A 22396-nucleotide genomic window follows, 5' to 3' on the forward strand; every position below is an offset into this window, starting at 1 on the left:
AGAGAAAATGTGATCAGTACTGGCCTGCCGATGGGAGTGAGGAGTATGGGCACTTTCTGGTCACTCAGAAGAGTGTGCAAGTGCTTGCCTATTATACTGTGAGGATTTTTTCTCTAAGAAACACAAAAATAAAAAAGGTGAATCAACAAATGATGGACATAATGAAGTGAGCAATGCATTTGGTCATTTTTTAAGTGAACGAGTGATAGAACCAAGAAAGGGTAAAAAGTATGTAACTAAAGGCATTAAACATTCTTATAACAGGCCAAAAATTTGCCGAGTGTGATGGTGCGCATTCAGGAGGCTGAGGCACAAGAATCGCGATTGCAGAGAGCTGAGATCGTGCCACTGCACTCCAGCCTGGGCAACAGAGTGAGACTCTGTAAAATAAAAAAATAATAATTAAAAAAATAAAAAAAATTCTTATCACAGCTGCCATCAGTCTTAAAAGTTTCTTTCAAGTCTCTAAATGCCCGCTGTGGCTTTGGAGCCAGACTGGTTTTGTTGCTGATGTTTACAGTGAATGTGATGCATGAACAGAAATTCCTATCTTATGTGGCAACTGCATAGGATGACCCTGACATGATCCCAACATTCAACTAAAAAGAGTGGAGAGTGAAACAAGAAAAAGAAAGAAAACACGAAGAATAATGTGTACTCAGGTTCTTCAAAGAAACAGAACCAACCGAATAGAGAGATAGAGAGATTTATATTTTTAAGGATTGACTCACACAATCATGGGGATTAGCAAATCTTAAATTTGTAGGATAGGCTGGCAGCCTAGAAATGCGGGCAGGATCTTTACGTTGCACTGTGGAAAAGAATTCTTTCTTCTTCAGGTAACCTGTCCGTCTTTGTTCTTACAGCCTTCAAGTGGTTGAATGGAGCTCACTCACATTCTGGACTATGATTTGCTTTACTCAAAGTCTACTGACTTACATGTTAATCACGTCTAAAAAAAATACCTTTCCAGCAACATTTTGTGTGACTAGTGTTGACCAAACATGGGCCACCATAGTATAGCCAAGTAGACACAAAATTAATGATCACAATTGATACTCTACTTTTTTTCATTCGTTATGGACCCTCAACATCAAATCAAGCTATGACTCCTGACTTGCTGTTTAAGAACCGTGTGTGTGTGTGTGTGTGTGTTTGTGTGTGCGTGTGTGTGTGTGTGTGTTTGACTGTTATTAACTGTCTGAACTTTTCCAGGGCTCCCAGAAAGGAAGACCCAGTGGACGTGTGGTCACACAGTATCACTACACGCAGTGGCCTGACATGGGAGTACCAGAGTACTCCCTGCCGGTGCTGACCTTTGTGAGAAAGGCAGCCTATGCCAAGCGCCATGCAGTGGGGCCTGTTGTCGTCCACTGCAGGTGAGTCTCAGAGATGTACCTCTAAACCCATAGAACTGCTTATACTTGCAGAAAGGAAATCAATGGAACAAAGCTTTTGCCAAAACGGAAATGATTTCTTGAAGTGAGGGTGATAAGATTATGTGTTCATTTTCATGAGTATTGATCACTAGGAAATGAACATGCCAGACTCAGAATTGGATGGCTGAATATTTCTAAGCACCACATATTTTTTGATGTTGATTATTTTATTTAATTGTTCAACTGGATTTCAGCTTATTAACTATTTGAGGCAGGTGGAACAATGTTTTTGTTGTTAAACCAATATTACCTCAACATATAACAGCATGGGATAAAAATGCTTGAGCTACAGCCCCTGTCCCTAGGAGTTAAAAGTCTTTTTTAGAGTTATTATGCCAGCCTTGCATCACAGAAGCCAAAGCACACAAATTGTGAGAAATTTGGCAAAATATATTTAAGTAGTTTTTAAACACTCTGGGACTAGAATTCCTTTTTCATTTTCTTGGGTTCTAATACATTATATTGAATGTATTGTCAATTCATTGTTGCCAAGATTTTTTTAATTTCCAAGACCAGATTGATAAATAGAAATAATGATGTTTCAATGCAAGAGGAAAAATATGTTAAACATCCTTATTTAATGTTTTTAGTTAAAATAATAATAGCAGTTAATATTTATTGAGTGCTGACTGTGTGCCAAGCCTTGTGATCACAAAAATTAAATTTATTTCTATGTGAAGTATTGTTAAAAAGCAGCATGCTTTTACAGAAGCAAGTGTTTGCCTTTCATATATAGCTTACCTAACACATTCTAATTACCATCTCAGGAGTTAAATTTGAGAGACCCATCTTGAGGTTTTTTAATCTGTTAGCCTGACTATAAACTGAGGAAAACAGGAAGATGCAAGAAAAATAGTGCTGAAGGTCAGGGATTGTTTCCTAGCAAACAGAGAAGGACCAGGCTATTGTGCAGAGCAGGTGCTAATTTTCCACTCTAGCACTTCCTACTTGTCGGAACATTTGAAAAGAATCCCTGTCTGTGAATTCTGTCCCTCTGCTAGAGGCTTTGAAGAAGTCGATAGATAATGGCCCTTTAGAAATAACTGAAGTCATGCTTTATTCCTCACAATCTCACTGAAATGATATTTTCAGCAGAAAGCTTTATCAAATTCTTTTTCCCATTAACGCGGAAACCTTTACAAACGTGTCTACCTGGAAACATAGACCTAGGGACCTTTTCTTTTCAGAATTTGGTGAAGCTGAAGCTTTCATTTTGTCAGATTACATATCTATTTGCCACACTCTGATACATAATATTTTCATCATACAATATACAATGAATAATAAATATCTTTCTTTGAAAATTTTAAAATCTCCAGCAGAAATAGTGAAGTTGTTTTGCAATTAGACACATGACAAAACATTAGAAAGGGCACTTTTAAATTTGTTGTTTAAAGCATTATGCTTAACTACTAAACTGTTTACAATATTGAATTGCTAAATTTATTGTATGGTTCACTTGCTTGAAGAAGGAAGTTAATCAACATGACAACCAGTAGTGATCTATTTTTCAAATTTATTTTATGCTTAACATTGAAATATTTATTTCCTTGTCTTCTCTTCAGTGCTGGAGTTGGAAGAACAGGCACATATATTGTGCTAGACAGTATGTTGCAGCAGATTCAACACGAAGGAACTGTCAACATATTTGGCTTCTTAAAACATATCCGTTCACAAAGAAATTATTTGGTACAAACTGAGGTATGATTTTTAAAAGGATAACTTTATTCATCTAAGGTATGGAAACGTCACTAAAATGTAGGTGTATTCATCTCCCAGGACTGCAAAACAAAGTAATACACACGGGGTAGGTTAGAACAACAGAAGTTTATTGTCTCATAGTTCTGATGTCTGCAGGCCCATGCCCTTCCAGAAGCCTCGAGAAGATTTTTCCTTGCCTCTTTCAGCTCCTGGTAGCCCCATGCATTGCTTGGCTTGTGGCAGCACAACTCCACTCTCAGTCTTCATTTGGCTGTCTCCCTCCATGTCTGTTTCTGTAACCTAATTTTCCTCCTCTTATAAGCGTACCAGTTATCCTTCTCCTCCAGTTGATCTCATCTTCACTAATTACATCTGTAACAAACTTTTCTACAAATAAAATCACACTCTGAATTATCAGGGAGCTAGAACTTTAATATATCTTTCCAGGGGGACACCATTCAACCCATAACACCAGTAACTGCAGCTATGTCATGAATGAGCCAGATAAATTTTGTCTATTTTGTGACCCCAGATAGGGAATACCTTTTAAAATGACACTGGTCACAGAGAAGATACAGCAAAAGTCTAAGTAGAGTGGTCCACACACACCCTTGCTAGCAAAAATCTCAAGTTCTTCATACACATAGTGGATGAATGGATTCTTTTTTAAAAAATATATAAATTATGCTTAAATTATATCCATTTTAAGCCCATGTAGTTTACCCATAAGTGACAGAACAATGTCAGCAAATCTGCATTTTGTCTTCACTACTTCTAAATAAAAATGAACTTAAATCGAAACCTATGAATGGCAGCTTGAAAGCAATCGGAAACCAATGGCTGAGTGGGCTTCAAAATGAAACCACGCCAAACTTCCTTCCATCAATTATCCTGAGCAAACTTAAACAGGAACAGAAAACCAACTACCACATGTTCTCACTTATAAGTGGGAGCTAAATGATGAGAACACATGGAGACATAGAGGAGAACAACACACACTGGGGCCTTTCAGAAGTTGGAAGGTGGGAGGAGGGAGAGGATCAGGAAAAATACCTAATGGACTAATGGGTATGAGCCTTAATACCTGGGTGATGAAATAATCTGTACAACAAACCCCATGACACAAGTTGACCTGTCTAACAAACCTGCACATGTACCCCTTTACTTAAAATAAAAGTTAAAAAATGACATTCTGGTGATACAAGACCAAGGAAGAGTTCCGTATATGAAATATCAGAGAACTATTAACAACTATATATGAAATTGAGTGAAGTTATATATGACAAGTGAAAAGGAGAGTTGGCATTGCCAGAAGGGGTAGGCCCACCAGAAGTATAGAAGTCAGGAAAGCCCTCTCACAAAGTGTAGAGGTGTCAAGTTTGAAGGATAGGTAGAGAGGACATTGCTTTGCCTTGCCAACTCTTCCTGCCTCCTACCCTATTGTGTATTGCCAACAATACACAATAAATGCAGAGGTAAGGAATGAGAAGAGGTTCTTTCTTCTGTGACCACTTCCTTTCCTCTGTCTGACTTCTTTTCAGGTTTAGTAAGCAATCTTTTTTGTGGGTCTTCCCGCATTCTGTAAAACTCTCCTTGTCTGTCAATGGAAGCTACCATGTTTGTAGGTAGATACATATGAGGAAAACTCGAAGTAATGTTTCTTATTGTCATTGTTTTGCCAGGAGCAATATGTCTTCATTCATGATACACTGGTTGAGGCCATACTTAGTAAAGAAACTGAGGTGCTGGACAGTCATATTCATGCCTATGTTAATGCACTCCTCATTCCTGGACCAACAGGCAAAACAAAGCTAGAGAAACAATTCCAGGTGAGTCCTCTTGGAAGCCTCTTGGATGTCACTACAGAACTGAATGTCCCTGCATCTTCTCATTGAGTTGACAGGGTCATGTTGAGTGGGCAGTGTGGGTACAATGGCTTTGTATTTGAGCCATCGTTGTTCCTTACTGTGGGCTACAGTGCCGCATGGTAAATTTCAAGGAGAAACGTAATTCTGAGTAGCAAGAGGAAAAGTTCTCAGAAACTTTAAACTAACTTTTATAAATGCAAACTTGGTCGAGAAAAGAGGGGCATAGAGCATAACAGAATGAACAGAAAGAACTTGTAAAACAGATATATAAGTGCTCTTTTTACTTTGAAAAAAAGCAGACCACTTAAACATGAGTGCTGTGGCTCAGGCTGTTCCTGATACTCTTTGGAAAAAAACTGTGTCTCACTTGAAACCCCTGGACCAGAGTAGTCCACACTGGAATAATAGCTTCTTCAACCCCAGTTTCTCCCCCTCACCCTGTCTCAAGGCCATAAGCCAGAGACAAGAGCATGTTTTGTCCATATTGTACTTCCCACAATACCAGCTCTCTGACTTTCAGAAATCAGTAGGCAAAGAATTCAGAAAGCAGGTGTTACTAGACCTGCCAGCTGAGACCGAAGCATTTGCAGAATCGTAGCTTTCCGCAGGAATAGGGGCTATATTATTTCACTCCACATTGTTCCTGTGCTATCCGCTTACTTCTCAGAGTTCCTGGAGAAATAGGGCCAAATTATGAAGAATGAATATTTAGGAAGAATTCGGAAGACCTTAGAAAAACCCAGGAGAGTTAACAAATGTTGAGATTTCACTTGTTCTCCTGCTTTGCTCCCTAGTCTATAGCATAGGTTGTTAGCCACCATGAATTCCTTTGGGCCGTTTGCCTTTTAAATTACTGCACGGTGTGCCTTTGGAGGTGTAAGAGAAAGATTGGGGTCAGTACTGAGCTTAGAACCTGTTGTCAGAAAGTCATACATGTTTTACTCAGCCAAGCTTATCTCAGTCATAAAGGAATGCCTTAAGGGGGGAAAGAGTATGCAGTTGGGTTTCAGATAATAAAGAAATGTTAAAATGTAATTAAGTTGTAAAGATATCTTTTCCCTAAATAAATTACATACACACACACACAATATTACCCATTTCAACAAAACTCTCATTTAAATATGATTTGCCCCTGTGTAGTTGCATTAAAAAAATGATATGGTAAGCTAAATAATCCAGGATCAAAATGAAAATATTAACTATAAGGTCAGAATTCAATTGAAAAGAGAGATATTTTACTCTCTTTCCTGTCAGCATCATAAATAGGGAAATGTATTTGTGTGTGTATGTGTGCACCATCCCATAAAAAAGATATTTATTCAAGTTTATCCATAGAAAATTTCCTTGAAATAAATTGAATATCTGTTTATTCCACAACTACTTATTAGATACCTACCAGATGTCAGCCTTTTGTGTTATTAGGATGCAAACATGAATTTATAAAATAAATAAAAAAAGCACACCCAGCTCCTAGTCTTATGGTGCCTGCAATCTAATAGAAAATACAGGTAAGAAAACACAAACAGGCCAGGTGCAGTGGCTCACATCTGTTATTCCTCTGTTTTGGGAGACCACGGTCAAGAATTTGAGACTGATTTGGGCAACAGAGCAAGACTCTGTCTCTATAAAAAAATTACCTGGGTGGGTGGCATGAGCCTGTAGTCCTAGCTACTCGGGAGGCTGAGGTGAGAGGATTGCTTGAGCTCAGAAGTTCAAGATTACAGTGAGCTATGATTGTGCCACTGCACTCCTGTCTAGGAGATAGAGTGAGACCCCTGTCTCTAATAAAAAAAAAAAAAGAAAGAAAGAAACAGATAAACACAATAGTTTGAAAAATGCCATTATAGAAGTAAAACAGGATGCTGTAGGAGTATAGATAAGGATGCAACTTACCGGGGAGAATTGTGTAAGATATATTGAAGAGTTGAACACAGGATTTGGTGATTCATTGGACATTGCAGAGAGAGAGGAGAGAAAAGACACAAGCATAACTACTCAGATTCTGCTTGGGCACTGGGAAAGTAGTGATGTCATTCACCATGATTGAGAATTCAGGAACAGGAGGTGGTACATTCTTGAGGGGTGTGGTGAGGGAGAAGATGGTGAGATATTTCTAAATCTACCTTATTTTTAGGTTCTTGGGAGATGTCCCAATAAACATGTATACTTGGCACTTGGATACTGGGTCTGAAGCATAAGAGAGGTCTGGCCTGAAGAAATGGATTTGGGAGTAATCAGCTTAGACATGGTTCTTTGAAGACTTGGAATTGGATAAGATAGCCAATTAAAAATGAAATGTCTAATAAAGTTTAGAAAGGATTACTTAAGAAAAGATTTTAATTAACCAATGAATGGCCAGCCCACAAATAAAGGGGGAAAAGTGGCATCAGAAGGTAGGAGAAAATTTGGGACAGCGGGGTATACTAGGATCCAAAGTAAATAATGTTTCTTGAAAGAGGAAGTGAACAGAGATGGCAAGTGCTAATGACAAATCAAGTATGTTGGGAATGGAGGAGGCCATTGGATTTAGAAATAAGTCATTGATGACCTTTGTCTAAGAGCCATTTGGAAAGTATAGCATTGATCCCAGATTACAGGAAGTTAAGAAATAAATGGATCTGAGGAATTAATGACAATTATATAGCTCTTAAAAATGTTTACTCTGGACAGAATGATTAAGATAACTAACTATAAGAAAACTTGGAGTTAGAGAGTAAGATTTGGGGGGTATTTTTTGGGATTTCTTTGCTTATGTTTTAATATGAAACATGAGAGCTTCTTGGGAGATAATTGGAGTGTGCAGAGACCCTGAGTGGTACAAAGAGGCAGGATTCAAGACACAGTTAAAGGAATTAGTGTTCAAAAGCAGTAAAACGTAAGTGTTTACAGTAGTACATGTATAGGCTCTAAGGCTGGAGGCTGAGAAAGTACTCTGTGGTTTCTATTCTCTGTGAAGAGAAGGTGAGTGTGTGTGCATGTGTATGTGGTGGGTGTTGTACATATATTCCTTTTTTTTTTTTTTTTTAAATTGAGACAAGTTCTCCCTCTGTCACCCAGGCTGGAGTGCAGAGGCACAATCTCTCACTGCAACCTTCCTCTCCCTAGCTTAAGCCTCCTGAGTGGCTAGGACTATAGCAAGTGTACACAACCACGCCTGGCTAATTTTTAAAATATTTTTTGTAGAGATGGAGTTTTACCAGGTTGCCCAGGTGGTCTCCATCTTCTGAGCTCAAGCGATCTGCCTGCTGTGGCCTCACAAAGTGCTGGAATTACAACCATGAGCCATTGCCCCTGGCCCATTGCACACATATTCTAAAATAAAACTGTTAATAGATGCAGAGGGAAAAGGGAGATAATTTCAAGGAATCCATATCATACCAGTCATTTTCTCACAATGTAATACAGTAAAAATTGGAAATTGACAATGAAAAGTTTCCCTAAAAAATTTGATATTTGGGCATTAAAAATACCCTTTTAAATAATATACATATTTAAGAGGAAATTTTAAAATCTTTAGAATTAAAGGTCAAAAGAAGCACTACATAACATTTTGAAAGTTTTAAAAATTAAATAGAAAATTTAAATGATTAAATAAAGCTTTAACAAAACCTAATGTAGGTTCTGTCAAAAGACGATTAAAATAGACAAACCTGTGTCCAGATTGACAAAGGGAGGAAAGAATGTGAGTAAATAATATCGAGATAAAAAATAGAGATATAATTTAGAAACATTTTTAAACACAGAAGCATACTATGAACATATTTGTGACAATACATTTGAAAACCTATATGAAATGAATAATTTATTGTATATTCTTAAATAACTAAAAGCATTCATTGAATTGTTTGTAACACAAAGGTTAAATGCTTGAGGTGATGGATGCCACATTTACCCTCCTGTGATAATTATGCATTGTATGCCTGTATCAGATAGCTCATGTTTTCCATAAATATTACACCTTTTATGTACCCAAAGAAATGAAAAATAGAAAAAAATCTAAAGGAAAAATATAATAAAAATACTCTAAAAATATATAGAAAATTTAACTAGGCCAATAGCCATTGAGGAAATCAAATGAGCTGCCTAAAATTCCACCTTCAAAATATAACCAGGCCCAAGGGAATTTGATGTCACATTTTGCCAATTTTTAAGGAACATAAAATTCCAAATGTTAGCATAAAAAATCCAGGTGAAAAACTAACCCAGCTATTTTATTGGACAAATATAACTTTGATACCAAAACTGAACAAAGACAGAATAAGACACTTATAGACTGGTATCAATAATCTTATTTAAAATATCAGCAACTCAAATCCAGCAGTGTATTTCTTTAGTATCATGAGCAAGTAGAGTTTATAGGGTTTATTCCAAAAATGAAAGATGCTTTATTAATATATTTACATACAGAAACATCATGACCCTGTCAATTAATACAGGAAAAGTAGTCAAATTCTACATTGTTCAGTTAAAAAAAAAAAAAAAAAAAACTCTTAGTAAACCAGAAATAGAAGAAAGCTTTCTTAGCCTTCTAGAAAGTGTCTATCATAAAACTACAATAAACATCACACATAAAAATTAAAACTGGAAATGCTCATAATAGATTCAAGAAAAGATAAGGAAGGTCAATTACTGGCACTACTATTCAACATCATCCTGGAAATTGGATTAAACTCGAAAGATGTATAATGGTAGAAAAGGATTTGCAGATAGATAATATAACTTTCTGCAAAGAATATCGAGAGAAACAAAAGAGAAAATAATTATCTTTAATTAGAGTTTAACAAACATACATAAAAATCAATAGCATTGTTATTTGTTAGCTTTGAGTGATTAGAAAACGTATTAGAACAATAAAAAACCCAATCATTAACAACAATAACAAAACAGTAGCAAAAACTTCATCATCTCAAAAAAGACACTTAACAAAATGTGCCGTAAATATATAAATTTATAAAAGTAAATTGAAGAGCATAAAGTTAGGCCCAAATAAAATATAATGTTGATACATGGAAATATTAAGATAGTGCTTCTCCTTACATTGACTATAGAAGTCAATGCAGTATCAATCGAATTTACAGCAGGATTTTTCCTGGAAAATGTAGAACAGATTTTAATTTAGCATGGAAAATTAAAGAGCCAAAATATCTCATCCATACTGAAAAGGAAATAATAATACAAGAATTCTGTTGTACTGTATATGGAAGACTTATGATGTGATATAATAGTACTGGAAAATGGAGGAATCTAGCAGAGGAATGATGCATTTGAGGAAATCTGTTATGTGGTAGAGATAACATTACATATCAGTGAAGAAACAGCAGACTAATCTACAAATAACATTGGGAAAATTTTCATGTCAAAAAAAGTAACGTTATATCTCTACCACTCCTCAAACATTAAAATGTGTTCAAGGTGGATTAACTACCTAAAGGTGAAAGCAAACCTTTATAACTGTTGTAAGATCATTTTAGAAAAGAAAATATTGGGTTGGGCACAGTAGCTCACACCCGTAATCCCAATACTTTGGGAGGCCAAGGCAGGCGGATTGCTGGAGCCCAGGAGTTCGATACCAGCCTGGGTAATATGGTGAAACCCCATCTCTACAAAAAATACCAAAATTAGCCAGGTGTGGTGGTGCACGCCTGTAGTGCCAGCCACATGGGAGGCTGGGGCAGGAGGAACTCATGAGCACAAGAGGTCAAAGCTATATGCACTCCAGCCTGGGCGACAGAGTGGAGACCTGTCTCAAAAAAGAAGAGAAGAGAAGAGGAGAGGAGGGGAGGGGAGGGGAAGGCAGGGCAGGGCATACATTGGAAAGTATTTTTTAATAACTTCAGGATAGAGAAGGACTTCTTAAGTAAAACAATAATTTGCAGAAAGCTATTGAAGAAAAATAAATTGGCTGTAAATCTCTGTGTTACTAAAGAAACTGAAGACGATCCCAACTTTTTACACACTATAGATTTACATTCAAGACAGCGAGAACCCCCTACAAATTAATAAGTGGCAACGAAGTAAAAATATGAAAAGGCAATCATCAGAGAAGATATCTTAATGACTAATGAGCACCAAAATTCACAATTTCACAGAAATTAAGACAATGTAAATCAAAACCATGATATATTATTTTTCATTTATCCGATTGTCAAAAATTAAACACTGAATACTCCTAATGCTCTATGGAAACCGTCACATGTGTGCACATTAAGAAACATACAGGAGATACTCATAGCTATAAAGCTATACAATTACAAAACACTGCAAATACCCAAGCATTCACTAGTTGAGTAGATAAACAGAATGTAGATTATTCATATAATGGAGTAGTAACTGTTAGAAGGAATAAATAAAACTGAATTATATACATATATATGTATATACACACACACGATGTAATTTACCTCCAAACATCTGTGTCAGATTTAAAGAGAGGAAATGGAGGTTGCACATCTATAGTGGAAGCCGTGAGGAAGATTCTCTCAATGCTAAAAGAATTACTTGAGATTTCTTTGCTTCTTCTAACTCCCCTGGTGTAAAACATAGAAGCTCCAGGAAGTTCACTAAAACAAGGTTTAATTCAAGGAATTATTGGAAAATATTTCATATATATTTTTAGTCAGTATCTTATCTTGATTGGGATGTGTGTGTGTGTGTGTGTGTGTGTGTGTGTGTTTGAGTATTTCGGGGACTTAAATGAAATAACCTATATATTTTTTTACTCTCTTGCCCAGCTCCTGAGTCAGTCAAATATACAGCAGAGTGACTATTCTACAGCCCTAAAGCAATGCAACAGGGAAAAGAATCGAACTTCTTCTATCATCCCTGGTAAGTTGTGTTGAACCTTGAAAAAACAACTTTTTAAAAATAATAAACGCATTGTAGGAAATTTGGCAATATTTGTATACCTTTGGAGCAAATGGAGCACGTTCAGATATTTCTTGTTTTGTCGAATATGTAACTGTTCCGAAGGACTCATAAACCCCTGAAGTCTTATCTAAAAATGCAAAATGTCTAGAAAAATTAGCTTACAGATCAGAGACACTTCAACTTGAAAAATGCAGCTATATTTTACATCTGGCATGGGGAAAAGATGGTACAGTGCTATGAGCATGGGTTATTTTGTTGTTTCGTTTTGTTTTTGTTTTCGTTTTACCATGAATGTTCTGTGTTCCAGTGGAAAGATCAAGAGTTGGCATTTCATCCCTGAGTGGAGAAGGCACAGACTACATCAATGCCTCCTATATCATGGTAAGTCAGAGAAGTCACTGAGGAGACTGTCTCATTTTGGGACCTGGATTTCTAAAGATACAATGCTTTTCTTCTGCATTTACATCTTCTGTGTTAGGGATGAGTGTTTTAGTAGCTGTTGTGTGACCTTCACTAACATTTAAGGTCAGTGAATCACAGAGCTTGGCTTCTGATGAAAACCTCCTAATTCTTACTCCAAAACCTCTGTTCTATTTATCCAGCAAAGAAAACGTTAAGGAATATCTATGCAGGAAACACAGGGATGTGTGGTAGTGGCATCTAAATACATTCACATTTCAAATGAGCCACTGGATGGTAGGAATGGGATCTGAAAGCAGAAGGGGCTAGAAGAGCCAGGACTTTAGTAACAATATAAATATCACAATTAATCCAATAGCTCTAGCTTCTCGGTATCTGTAGCAAAATATGCAAGGTGTCTCCCTGGTTCCTCTCTTTTAGGGGCAACCAAGGTGTCTGAACACCGAAGTGGGAAATGTAAACTCTCCTGTAGATTTTCCACTCTCTGTGGAGTAAGAGACAGTATCCACGAAGCAGTTTGCTAGGTGTACAGCTAGAGGTTTGTTTTTAATGAAACTGTTCAAGTTTCTCTATCAGCTTAGCTGATAGCTACTATCCTCAGTGACCACCAGAGGCCCAGACGAAAGAGCACCAATATGGGATTCACCTGCATGGGTTCCATTGAGCAGTCTCACCTGAAGTCTTCAGTGACAGAAACACAGTGTGAAAGTTCAGAGTTTTTAGTATTTATGGACCCTGAGGAGTTCATGGCACTGGAGGCCACATGCATAGAGCTTAGGCAGAGCAAGCAGGGAAAGAGAGAAAAGGACCCGTGGACCAATGCCTTTACTGGGTCCAGGACATTGTCCAAGCAGGTTTTCCATGGGGAGTTTTACTTGATGGGTTTAAAGCAAGCAGGCACAAGTCCCAGGAGGTCATGTAGTGACCGAGAGGTATTTACTGTGGCATGTCTGCGAAGTCCAGGTAGGTGTGAGGGTCAGCAAGGCCAGCCAAGCAGGCTATTCCATAGTGAAATGGTCACTATGGAGCAGTTTTGTAAGTTAGATACTTGAATCGATCACTTTAAGGAACTGGTGGATGGGACAGTGTAGAACTGGAAACTGTATCAAGGGTGACTGAACCCTGCTTCTGGCATAACAAAGTCCAGCTTATATTTAAAAGGAATGCCAAGGAAAGATAAAAATCATCAACATTCACTCCAAGATGATAGGTAACCCTGAATACTACGTCTGACTTCTTAAGGCAAACTTGGGCACAACGCTTAACTTCTAAAGCCTCAGTTTAATCTTCTGTAAAATAGGGTTCATAGTTCCTATCTCACAGTACTGCTGTGAGGAACAAATGACTTAAGAGAACAAAAAACACGTAGTGTCACACCTAGCATAGGAAGTGCCCAGTAAGCATTGGCTATAATAATCATATTACTACATATAGACACAATCTGCAATGCAAAAGACTATTTTGACTTAAGATCCATTGATGTATAAGTGTTTATCTGAATGTTTAAAGGCATACACCAGTGTTGTTTTTGTCTTCTCTTTGGTTTTGTAGGGCTATTACCAGAGCAATGAATTCATCATTACCCAGCACCCTCTCCTCCATACCATCAAGGATTTCTGGAGGATGATATGGGACCATAATGCCCAACTGGTGGTGATGATTCCTGATGGCCAAAACATGGTAAGTCCCTTAGACCTCTTTTGGGACTTTCTTTACAGGGGAATATCAGGTTACAAATAGCGAAAACTCCAGCATACAAACAAGCAAAGCAATTTTGTTTTCAACTAATAAACTAATGTCATTGAAGGCATACCCTTCTACTGTTGGGCTTGCTTTCATTATACAGTCTCCTAGGTCAAAGTGATGAATAAAAGTTTTAAATGAAAGTAAATTTGAATTAACTTAAACGTATGTGTTTTGTGACATTGCTTAAGAAAATTAGAATCACAGCCATGAAAGAAATCAGCCTGTGTGCTTCTATTTACATTTTTAAAATAAAATGTATTAGAATATTTAGAGATTACCTGAGTTTCAGGAGGTGCCTAATTTTTTCTTTAAAAAAAGACCTAGTTAGAATTAAGAGAGTTCCTAGTATAGGAAGGACTTTTTTAGTATGAGAAAAGCAGGGATATCCTATCTCCCTCTTTATATGTGTTTGGAGAACTCAAAGAGTAAAATAAAGTAAATATTTCATTTAGGCTTTACATGTTTACTTAGCTTTGATATTCAGTTCTTGTCTATAAAATTATTGTGTGACCATTGTGCATGAGGCTGGAAATTTTTGAGCTCTTAAGATCACTTGAATCTTCTCTACTCAGTTGTCAATTACAGAAGCAATAAGCTTATCATTGTTGTTGATAAGCTAAGACCATAAAATAATAAAGCAATAGTTTGGGTTCCTAAGAGTGATATTTTATTCAGCACATTAATCTAGTTGAAGGCACCAGGAAGATTTTAAGAGTAAATATTCAGATTCAAAGAAAAATTGGAGTTGAAATTTCTGTGCCAACCAATTAACTTTATTTCACAATCTGACTTATTGGGCATTTAATTAAAATATAGACTCTTCTTTCATTTGCAATTCTCCAGGCAGAAGATGAATTTGTTTACTGGCCAAATAAAGATGAGCCTATAAATTGTGAGAGCTTTAAGGTCACTCTTATGGCTGAAGAACACAAATGTCTAACTAATGAGGAAAAACTTATAATTCAGGACTTTATCTTAGAAGCTACACAGGTAAGGATATAAGTTAAATGACATGGTTTTTATCTTAAACACATGTTAAACATATTCTAATCTAGGGATCTTTCCTAGAAATGAAAAGCATGATTCTGATTTTTTCCCAATTGAGACAATTACACAAATAATCAAATTACCTTGTCACTTTCATTTTCAAAATGGTATAGAATCATTGAACAGTTAATCATCACTGCATCATTCCTGAATTTTACACACACAGGAAATCAAAGCTCATTTACTCCAGATTAGTGGTTGACAGAACGTAGATGGGAAATAAACACAGTAAGAGAATAAATGTATTAATTTTAATTCTCATTTTTAATGTAAGCCCTTACCTTGTAAGTAAAATGGGAAAAATACTACTTGCCTAAACTCTCCTAAGTAAAATGGGGAAAATACTACCTACTGAAACTTACTATTCTCTACCAATGTAGAAAGTTGATGAGTGATAGTGATGTAATAAGTTGATAAATGAAGTGCTTTGAAAACATGAAGTACAATGAACTAGGAATATTTTACTAAAGTCTTGGTTGTCTGTTACACAAGATACTCCTGTTATCTACAACATAATACATTGTTTTACTAAACTCTTAATTATATGCAAATATCTTATTGAATTCTTTGTCAATAATTTATTTACGTAGAGCTATAGTAAAATACTAAAAGATACTAATAATGATGGCTAAGGAATGTGAGATTCAGAGTACCTTCTCAATCTGACAAACATTAAATCATGTTCCAAATAATTTGAATGTTTCACTTTTCTCTAGTTCTGAAAACTAGTACATATATGGTATACAAGAAGATTCTCTACTCTCTAGAATATTTAAATGACCAATACATATAAACTTGATAATACAAATAACTAATAATGTAAACAGCATAGCAGTGGAATAGTATCCTATCTCATTAAAACAAAAAAGACTTAGGTCTTTATTTGTAAAATGGAGGGCAGGAACTAGAAGGCCCCTAAGATCCCTGAGAACTCTTAATATTCCATGCTAATTTTTACCTCTGATTATTCCCTGATCACTTTAGTAGCATCCATTTACATCTGCCGTCTCTCATACCTTCTTCTCATTATTCCTATTTAGTAAGAAAGCCTATTACAAGAGTAATAATCGTTAGATACCTATTATCTTGTCACACCCATTATCCTGATCACTGATCATGTTTAATATGTTGCTCAGCACTGGGAAATTAGCACTGTTTTTCTCCTAATATTATGCAGAAAATAAACTAGATAACACAGATTCCTGATTGATCCCAATTCAGTGTGTCTCATCTATGTAAATCAGCTATTATGGACAACTTGATAATCCAGGAGCCCAACCCAGAAATCAATATAGATATATTTCTATAACAAAGATCAAAAAAGAAGGAAAGACTAAAGTGGACAGTTTCATTAACTTCAGACATTTTTAAGCACTTTACCCAAATATCACAACATTTGAGGTTAGTAGACAAGTGAAGGTCTACGCTACTGAGCTTTCAAAAGCTAGGGGCCTTTTATTTATGTATTTGTTTTGAGGACTATTTTTAAGAATTTACTAAATATTGAATATATTTGAGATGTTTATATTATATGTACAAGGTTTAACAATTATGTTAAATTACTGTTACCCACCATTGACTTTAAGAAATAGAACATGGCCTTGACCATCAAGTCTCATGTGCTCCCTATCCCCTTCATCCTCTCCTCACTTCAGAAGTAGCCTCTTCCTGAATTAGTGTTTATTGCTCTCTTGACTTATTTTATCATTTAACTCTTGTCTTTGTTTTCCTTCACACGTATGCTGCTTACTTTTAAATATCTGTGAACTTTATATAAATTATGTGTATTTTCCTACTGAGATTTATCCACGTATTTGGGTGTAGTTCAAATTCATTTACTGCTGCTGCTTGGCATTCCAGATAATACATATTCTTTTTTTTTATTTTACATGCAAATTATTACTTATTTGTTGTGTTTTGTCTTGGTTTGGTTTTGCTATTACAAACAGTGCTATATGAATATTTTTAGTCACATGCAAAATTTCCCCTTGGGGATACCCTGGGAATTCCCCTGCTGTGTTATTGTGTTGGATCATCTTCAACTTTCTGTAACTTTACTAAGTGAAGTCAATTGTTTTCCAAAGTCATCCTACCAAGGTATCCTGTCATCAGGAATGTGTGAGTGATCTGGAATCGCTACATCCTCACCAGTGCTTGTGTTAGGAATGAAACAACATCTCTTGTTAGTTTTAATTTGCATTTCTCTTGTTGAAAATGAACAAAACTTTATATTTTTACATAATTGTTTATATCAATAATATTTTTACATAAAATGTTTTAGGAATAATATTTTTATATAAATTAATTGACCAGATTCTATCTTTTGTACTGTGTCTGTTCATGATTTTTGCCCATTTTTCGGTTAGATTATTTATCACTTACTGATTTATCAGAGGTCTTCTTATATTGTGGATACTAATCCTTTGTCAGCTACATATATTGCAAATACTTTCTCCCAGTTTGGGATTTGACTTTTTTACTTTCTTTGTGATTCTTTTTTTTTTTTTCTTTGTTTTTTTAGTGAAAGAAAAGTTTTGAAGTTTAATCTATATGAATTTATTGATCTTTTTATTCCTGGCCTTTAAAAGGAAACCATCATTTAGTATCTTTAAAACACACCGTTTACCCTGAAATCATGAAGATGCTCTCCTACATTGTTTTCTAAACGTACCACCTGAAATTGACTTTTTGTATTATATTTTGTGAAACAAGCGTTCAGTTTCATTATTTTCCATATGGTGATACCCATTGTCCCACCATTATTTATGAATTAGCAATATCAGTTCAGTCATTCATATTATATATATATCATGTATATGTATACACACACACACACACACACACACATATGCTTGTTCTAGGATATTTATTTTATTCCATTGGTCAATTTGTTCATCCCTCAGCCACAATGGCAGTGTTTTACTTCTTATAACTTAGAGTAATTCTTGATATATTATGAGTTAATTTCCTCTATTGCTTTTCTTCTTTAGTAGTATCTTGGCTATTTTGGCCCTTTGCACTTTTATGTAAAATTTAGGTTCTGCTACTTGTTTTTAAATGTATCATTTTTTTAAAGTACACTTTTGGAAGCTGGGGGTAAGAGGTTTAAGGGATTTAATCAAGTCACAGTCTTGTTGGTCACTTAAGTAAGAATCAGAATCGGGATCCGAGTCGAACCTAGATCTCTACCTCCTTGTCAGCGTTTTCTGCACTGTGTCATGCAATCTCCTTCTTTTACTTAAGCCTGAAGAAATATATGAAGAAATTTATGAAGAAAGTGTATGCTATTTTCAAAACAGATTTTAACACCAGCGATTTCTTTTTATAAATTTGAAGTTAGCAGTGCAAATACATCTTTGGTGCATAGTTTCATGGTTTGTAAGCATTGGCATATTTCACCCACAGAGTTTATTTTTTGAATAAAAAAAGAAATTACTTTTTTTATGCTACTGAGTAAATCTATGCATGGTAAATGTGGCATCACGACTTGTTTCTTCCTTCTGTGGTGAAGAATGTGCTGCAACTACGGCTGCTCACTCATGCCTGCCATTGGATTTTATTACCTTATTGTAATTCCTGATTTTCCTCAATGAATCCACTCCTTGTAAACTGTCACTAACGTTACTTTGTTTTTTCTTCTTATAGGATGATTATGTACTTGAAGTGAGGCACTTTCAGTGTCCTAAATGGCCAAATCCAGATAGCCCCATTAGTAAAACTTTTGAACTGATAAGTGTTATAAAAGAAGAAGCTGCCAATAGGGATGGGCCCATGATTGTTCATGATGAGTAAGTTCCATATGTAACATTGTTTCACGCCTGCACATTCTCTGGGCATATGTATGTTTCTCTTGTCTTCAGACAGACCTAATGCTTTGGACCCACTGATGATTCAGCCATGGTAGATTATCTGCATCTTATCAATAAAGTTAACACAGAACATTTTTTTTTTTACTTCACTTAAAGTCCCTGTTGAAGACAGAGAATGGGGTCGTGATCACAAGTATCTTCCCTTGCATTTGATGCTGAGAACACTTTGTATACTAAGTCAGTGTTTTAGCAGTGAAATTTTACAGGAGCAAACCAGAGAGTCATTTTCAGTCATTGATTTCCTGGCATAGAAGTGAAATTGATAAGATTTTTATTTTTCAGGAATGAGAAACTTTATCCAATAAATCTTCCTAGGATTCCATTATAAACAAATAAAAAATGCATATTCTGAACTTATGTTATAAATATATAAAATACAGTTTGTTATATATGTATTTATGCATATATTATATATGTATTATATATAATGTATAATACATATACATTATATATGTATTATATATGTCTTTATATGATACTCTCAGTTTGTTTTTTATTATTGCTAACCCCTTTCATAGTATACAAATAATAACCATAAGCAAATATTAAACTTCTGTAAAGTATGCCACTACTAATATCATGAACATTTGGCAGTATCTCAGATTAAATCATAGTTCTTTGTGCAAAAAGCGAAGAGAGACAATTCATTAAAACTTTCAGTGTTTTTGCTGCAAAGTTGTCAAGGCTATAGGCTTTGAGAGTTCTAAATGTGAGTAGTGCATCTCAATGGAGTCTTTTTTTACAAGGCACGGAGGAGTGACGGCAGGAACTTTCTGTGCTCTGACAACCCTTATGCACCAACTAGAGAAAGAAAATTCCATGGATGTTTACCAGGTAGCCAAGATGATCAATCTGATGAGGCCAGGAGTCTTCGCTGACATTGTAAGTAACAAGGCAGTGAACCAAATGTTTCACTGATAGAGTACTACTAACTTCCTAGAGGCTGCTGAAATCTTACCATGTGTCAAGAAAGATCTTATAACGGATAACATTAGTATGTAGTTTTCAAGCTGAATTATAAGTCCACAATCCATAGAACAATAGACCTTTAAAATGTATACTTCAGAAAATTTATGGATAAAAACTTTTAAATCTCATGTGTGCCTTTGTGCACAACAGTAAACAATGCAAATAAGCTTAGGTAAATATAGAAGTCATAGGCTCATCTTCAGCTCTTTGGTCTGTTTAAGGGCCTTATAAAGGGACCTTCTTCAAAGCCCCAGCCCAGAGCAGTTGGCAGGAGGTCAAGGTTATCTTCTTGCACATGCACTGCAGAGGAGCCCCTATTAAGTCTCATTCAGGACCGCTGGGTTGTATCAAGCTTGTGCTGCGTGCAACTGCTTTCTGGAGATGCACATTTCGCGAATGCATTTAATTACGCACTGCTTCACCTGTAGGCCTAATGGTTCTCAGCTATGATGCTGCTCACTGGTTCAGATTCTCTGCAGCTGCCTCTCCCCAAACTGCCTGAGATGGCATTTGTAAGAGCAAAACTGTTTCATTCTTCTATGTGCCACTACTCTGAGACCACAGCAGAGCAGGTACTTAACTTTGCTTATATCAGGGCGTAGGACCAGTCGGGCTGATAGTATGTGAAATTCTTCTTGTTGGTGAACAGTGTATATTGTGAAGGACTGCATTCTACATGGGTCCCTGGGCTGACAGTACAGTCATTCCTGAGATCTTTCCATAAAGAGGCAGACACAGTGGATTTTCTAACAAGTAGAGAAAGAAGAAGAAACCTGTTTCTTAGTGAGTTACAGGTGCCCAGTGCCAAACTGTCTCCCCGACAAGTTAACAGAACCCTGTCTCATCACCTTCTGATTTCATGGATAAGAATTAAGTACTTATTGGCAAATGTATGTAGGTTAATTTTCTAGGTCAGTGAATGGTTTGCCAATTGCAACGTTAATTTAATCAGAAAGAGACATCAGTATAAGTTGTGTACATCTGCTGAGTATAACAGTGCCCTTAACACATTGCCCTTTCATGAACACTGCTGAAGTGTGTCTAAAGATATTTCTTCTTTTTAGAACTGTATGCCTTCCCTGAGTGTCCTGTTTATAACCTCCCATCTTCTGTTCTCTAGGAGCAATATCAGTTTCTCTACAAAGTGATCCTCAGCCTTGTGAGCACAAGGCAGGAAGAGAATCCGTCCACGTCTCTGGACAGTAATGGTGCAGCATTGCCTGATGGAAATATAGCTGAGAGCTTAGAGTCTTTAGTTTAACACAGAAAGGGGCGGGGGAACTCACATCTGAGCATTGTTTTCCTCTTCCTAAAATTAGGCAGGAAAATCAGTCTAGTTCTGTTATCTGTTGACTTCCCATCACCTGACAGTAACTTTCATGACATAGGATTCTGCTGCCAAATTTATATCATTAACAATGTGTGCCTTTTTGCAAGACTTGTAATTTACTTATTATGTTTGAACTAAAATGATTGAATTTTACAGTATTTCTAAGAATGGAATCGTGGTATTTTTTTCTGTGTTGATTTTAACAGAAAATTTCAATTTATAGAGATTAGGAATTCCCAACTACAGAAAATGTTTGTTTTTAGTGTCAAATTTTTAGCTGTATTTGTAGCAATCATCAGGTTTGCTAGAAATATAACTTTTAATACAGTAGACTGTAAATGAAACACTCTTCCCTACGATATTCAACATTTTACAACTGCAGTATTCACCTAAAGTAGAAATAATCTGTTACTTATTGTAAATACTGCCCTAGTGTCTCCATGGACCAAATTTATATTTATAATTGTAGATTTTATATTTTACTACTGAGTCAGTTTTCTAGTTCTGTGTAATTGTTTAGTTTAATGATGTAGTTCATTATCTAGTCTTACTCTACCAGTTTTCTGACAGTGTATTGTGTTATCTAAGTCATTAACTTTGTTTCAGCATGTAATTTTAACTTTTGTGGAAAATAGAAATACCTTTGTTTTGAAAGAAGTTTTTATGAGAATAACACCTTACCAAACATTGTTCAAATGGTTTTTATCTAAGGAATTGCAAAAATAAATATAAATATTGCCATTAATTTGTGTTTGCTTATGGAGCATTGTGCTGAAGCATGTGTGGCAGAAAATTGTGGACTTGGGTCCCCCTATGATGATGGCATCAAAAAATAAAAAATAAATTAACAAAATTAAAAAAAAAAACAGCTAGTAATATGGGGCAGGGTTTAGAGTGGTGGGTCCCAAACTGTGCATTGAGGTACACAGAGAAGTCACAAAACTTTCCATTTGTGAGGAAAACATAGCAATATGTGCAGACACTGCACAAACTTTAACTATTGAATTATTTGAACTTAACTACTTAATGAACAGAACAACTATGTATTTCTTTTGGCTTGGGGAGTGCTATGATCTGAATGTTTATGTCTCCTGACAATTTATCCTCTCACCCTCAAGGTGATAATATTAGGAAGTAGGA

At 35.9% G+C, this 22396-nt stretch overlaps 1 protein-coding gene across 3 annotated transcripts in view; it reads left to right on the forward strand.

The window, feature by feature from the left end:
• The window catches only part of PTPRZ1 (protein tyrosine phosphatase, receptor-type, Z polypeptide 1), a 209151-nt gene extending 187150 nt beyond the window's left edge, over nucleotides 1-22001 (forward strand). For all 3 annotated transcript variants that reach the window (XM_011937398.1, XM_011937399.1, XM_011937400.1), the window contains 11 exons: nucleotides 3-137; nucleotides 1216-1379; nucleotides 3005-3140; nucleotides 4823-4969; nucleotides 11740-11833; nucleotides 12183-12256; nucleotides 13847-13975; nucleotides 14885-15031; nucleotides 18734-18876; nucleotides 19704-19839; nucleotides 21047-22001. In XM_011937398.1, the coding sequence (XP_011792788.1) occupies nucleotides 3-137; nucleotides 1216-1379; nucleotides 3005-3140; nucleotides 4823-4969; nucleotides 11740-11833; nucleotides 12183-12256; nucleotides 13847-13975; nucleotides 14885-15031; nucleotides 18734-18876; nucleotides 19704-19839; nucleotides 21047-21187 (1446 nt within the window). In that variant the 3' untranslated portion in view covers nucleotides 21188-22001. The remainder of the gene's footprint in view (nucleotides 1-2; nucleotides 138-1215; nucleotides 1380-3004; nucleotides 3141-4822; nucleotides 4970-11739; nucleotides 11834-12182; nucleotides 12257-13846; nucleotides 13976-14884; nucleotides 15032-18733; nucleotides 18877-19703; nucleotides 19840-21046) is intronic.
• Nucleotides 22002-22396: the final 395 nt, after the last annotated feature.

The sequence above is a fragment of the Colobus angolensis genome, unplaced genomic scaffold (genome assembly GCF_000951035.1).
Source record: "Colobus angolensis palliatus isolate OR3802 unplaced genomic scaffold, Cang.pa_1.0 Scaffold163, whole genome shotgun sequence".
In the NCBI taxonomy this organism is placed as follows: domain Eukaryota; kingdom Metazoa; phylum Chordata; class Mammalia; order Primates; family Cercopithecidae; genus Colobus; species Colobus angolensis.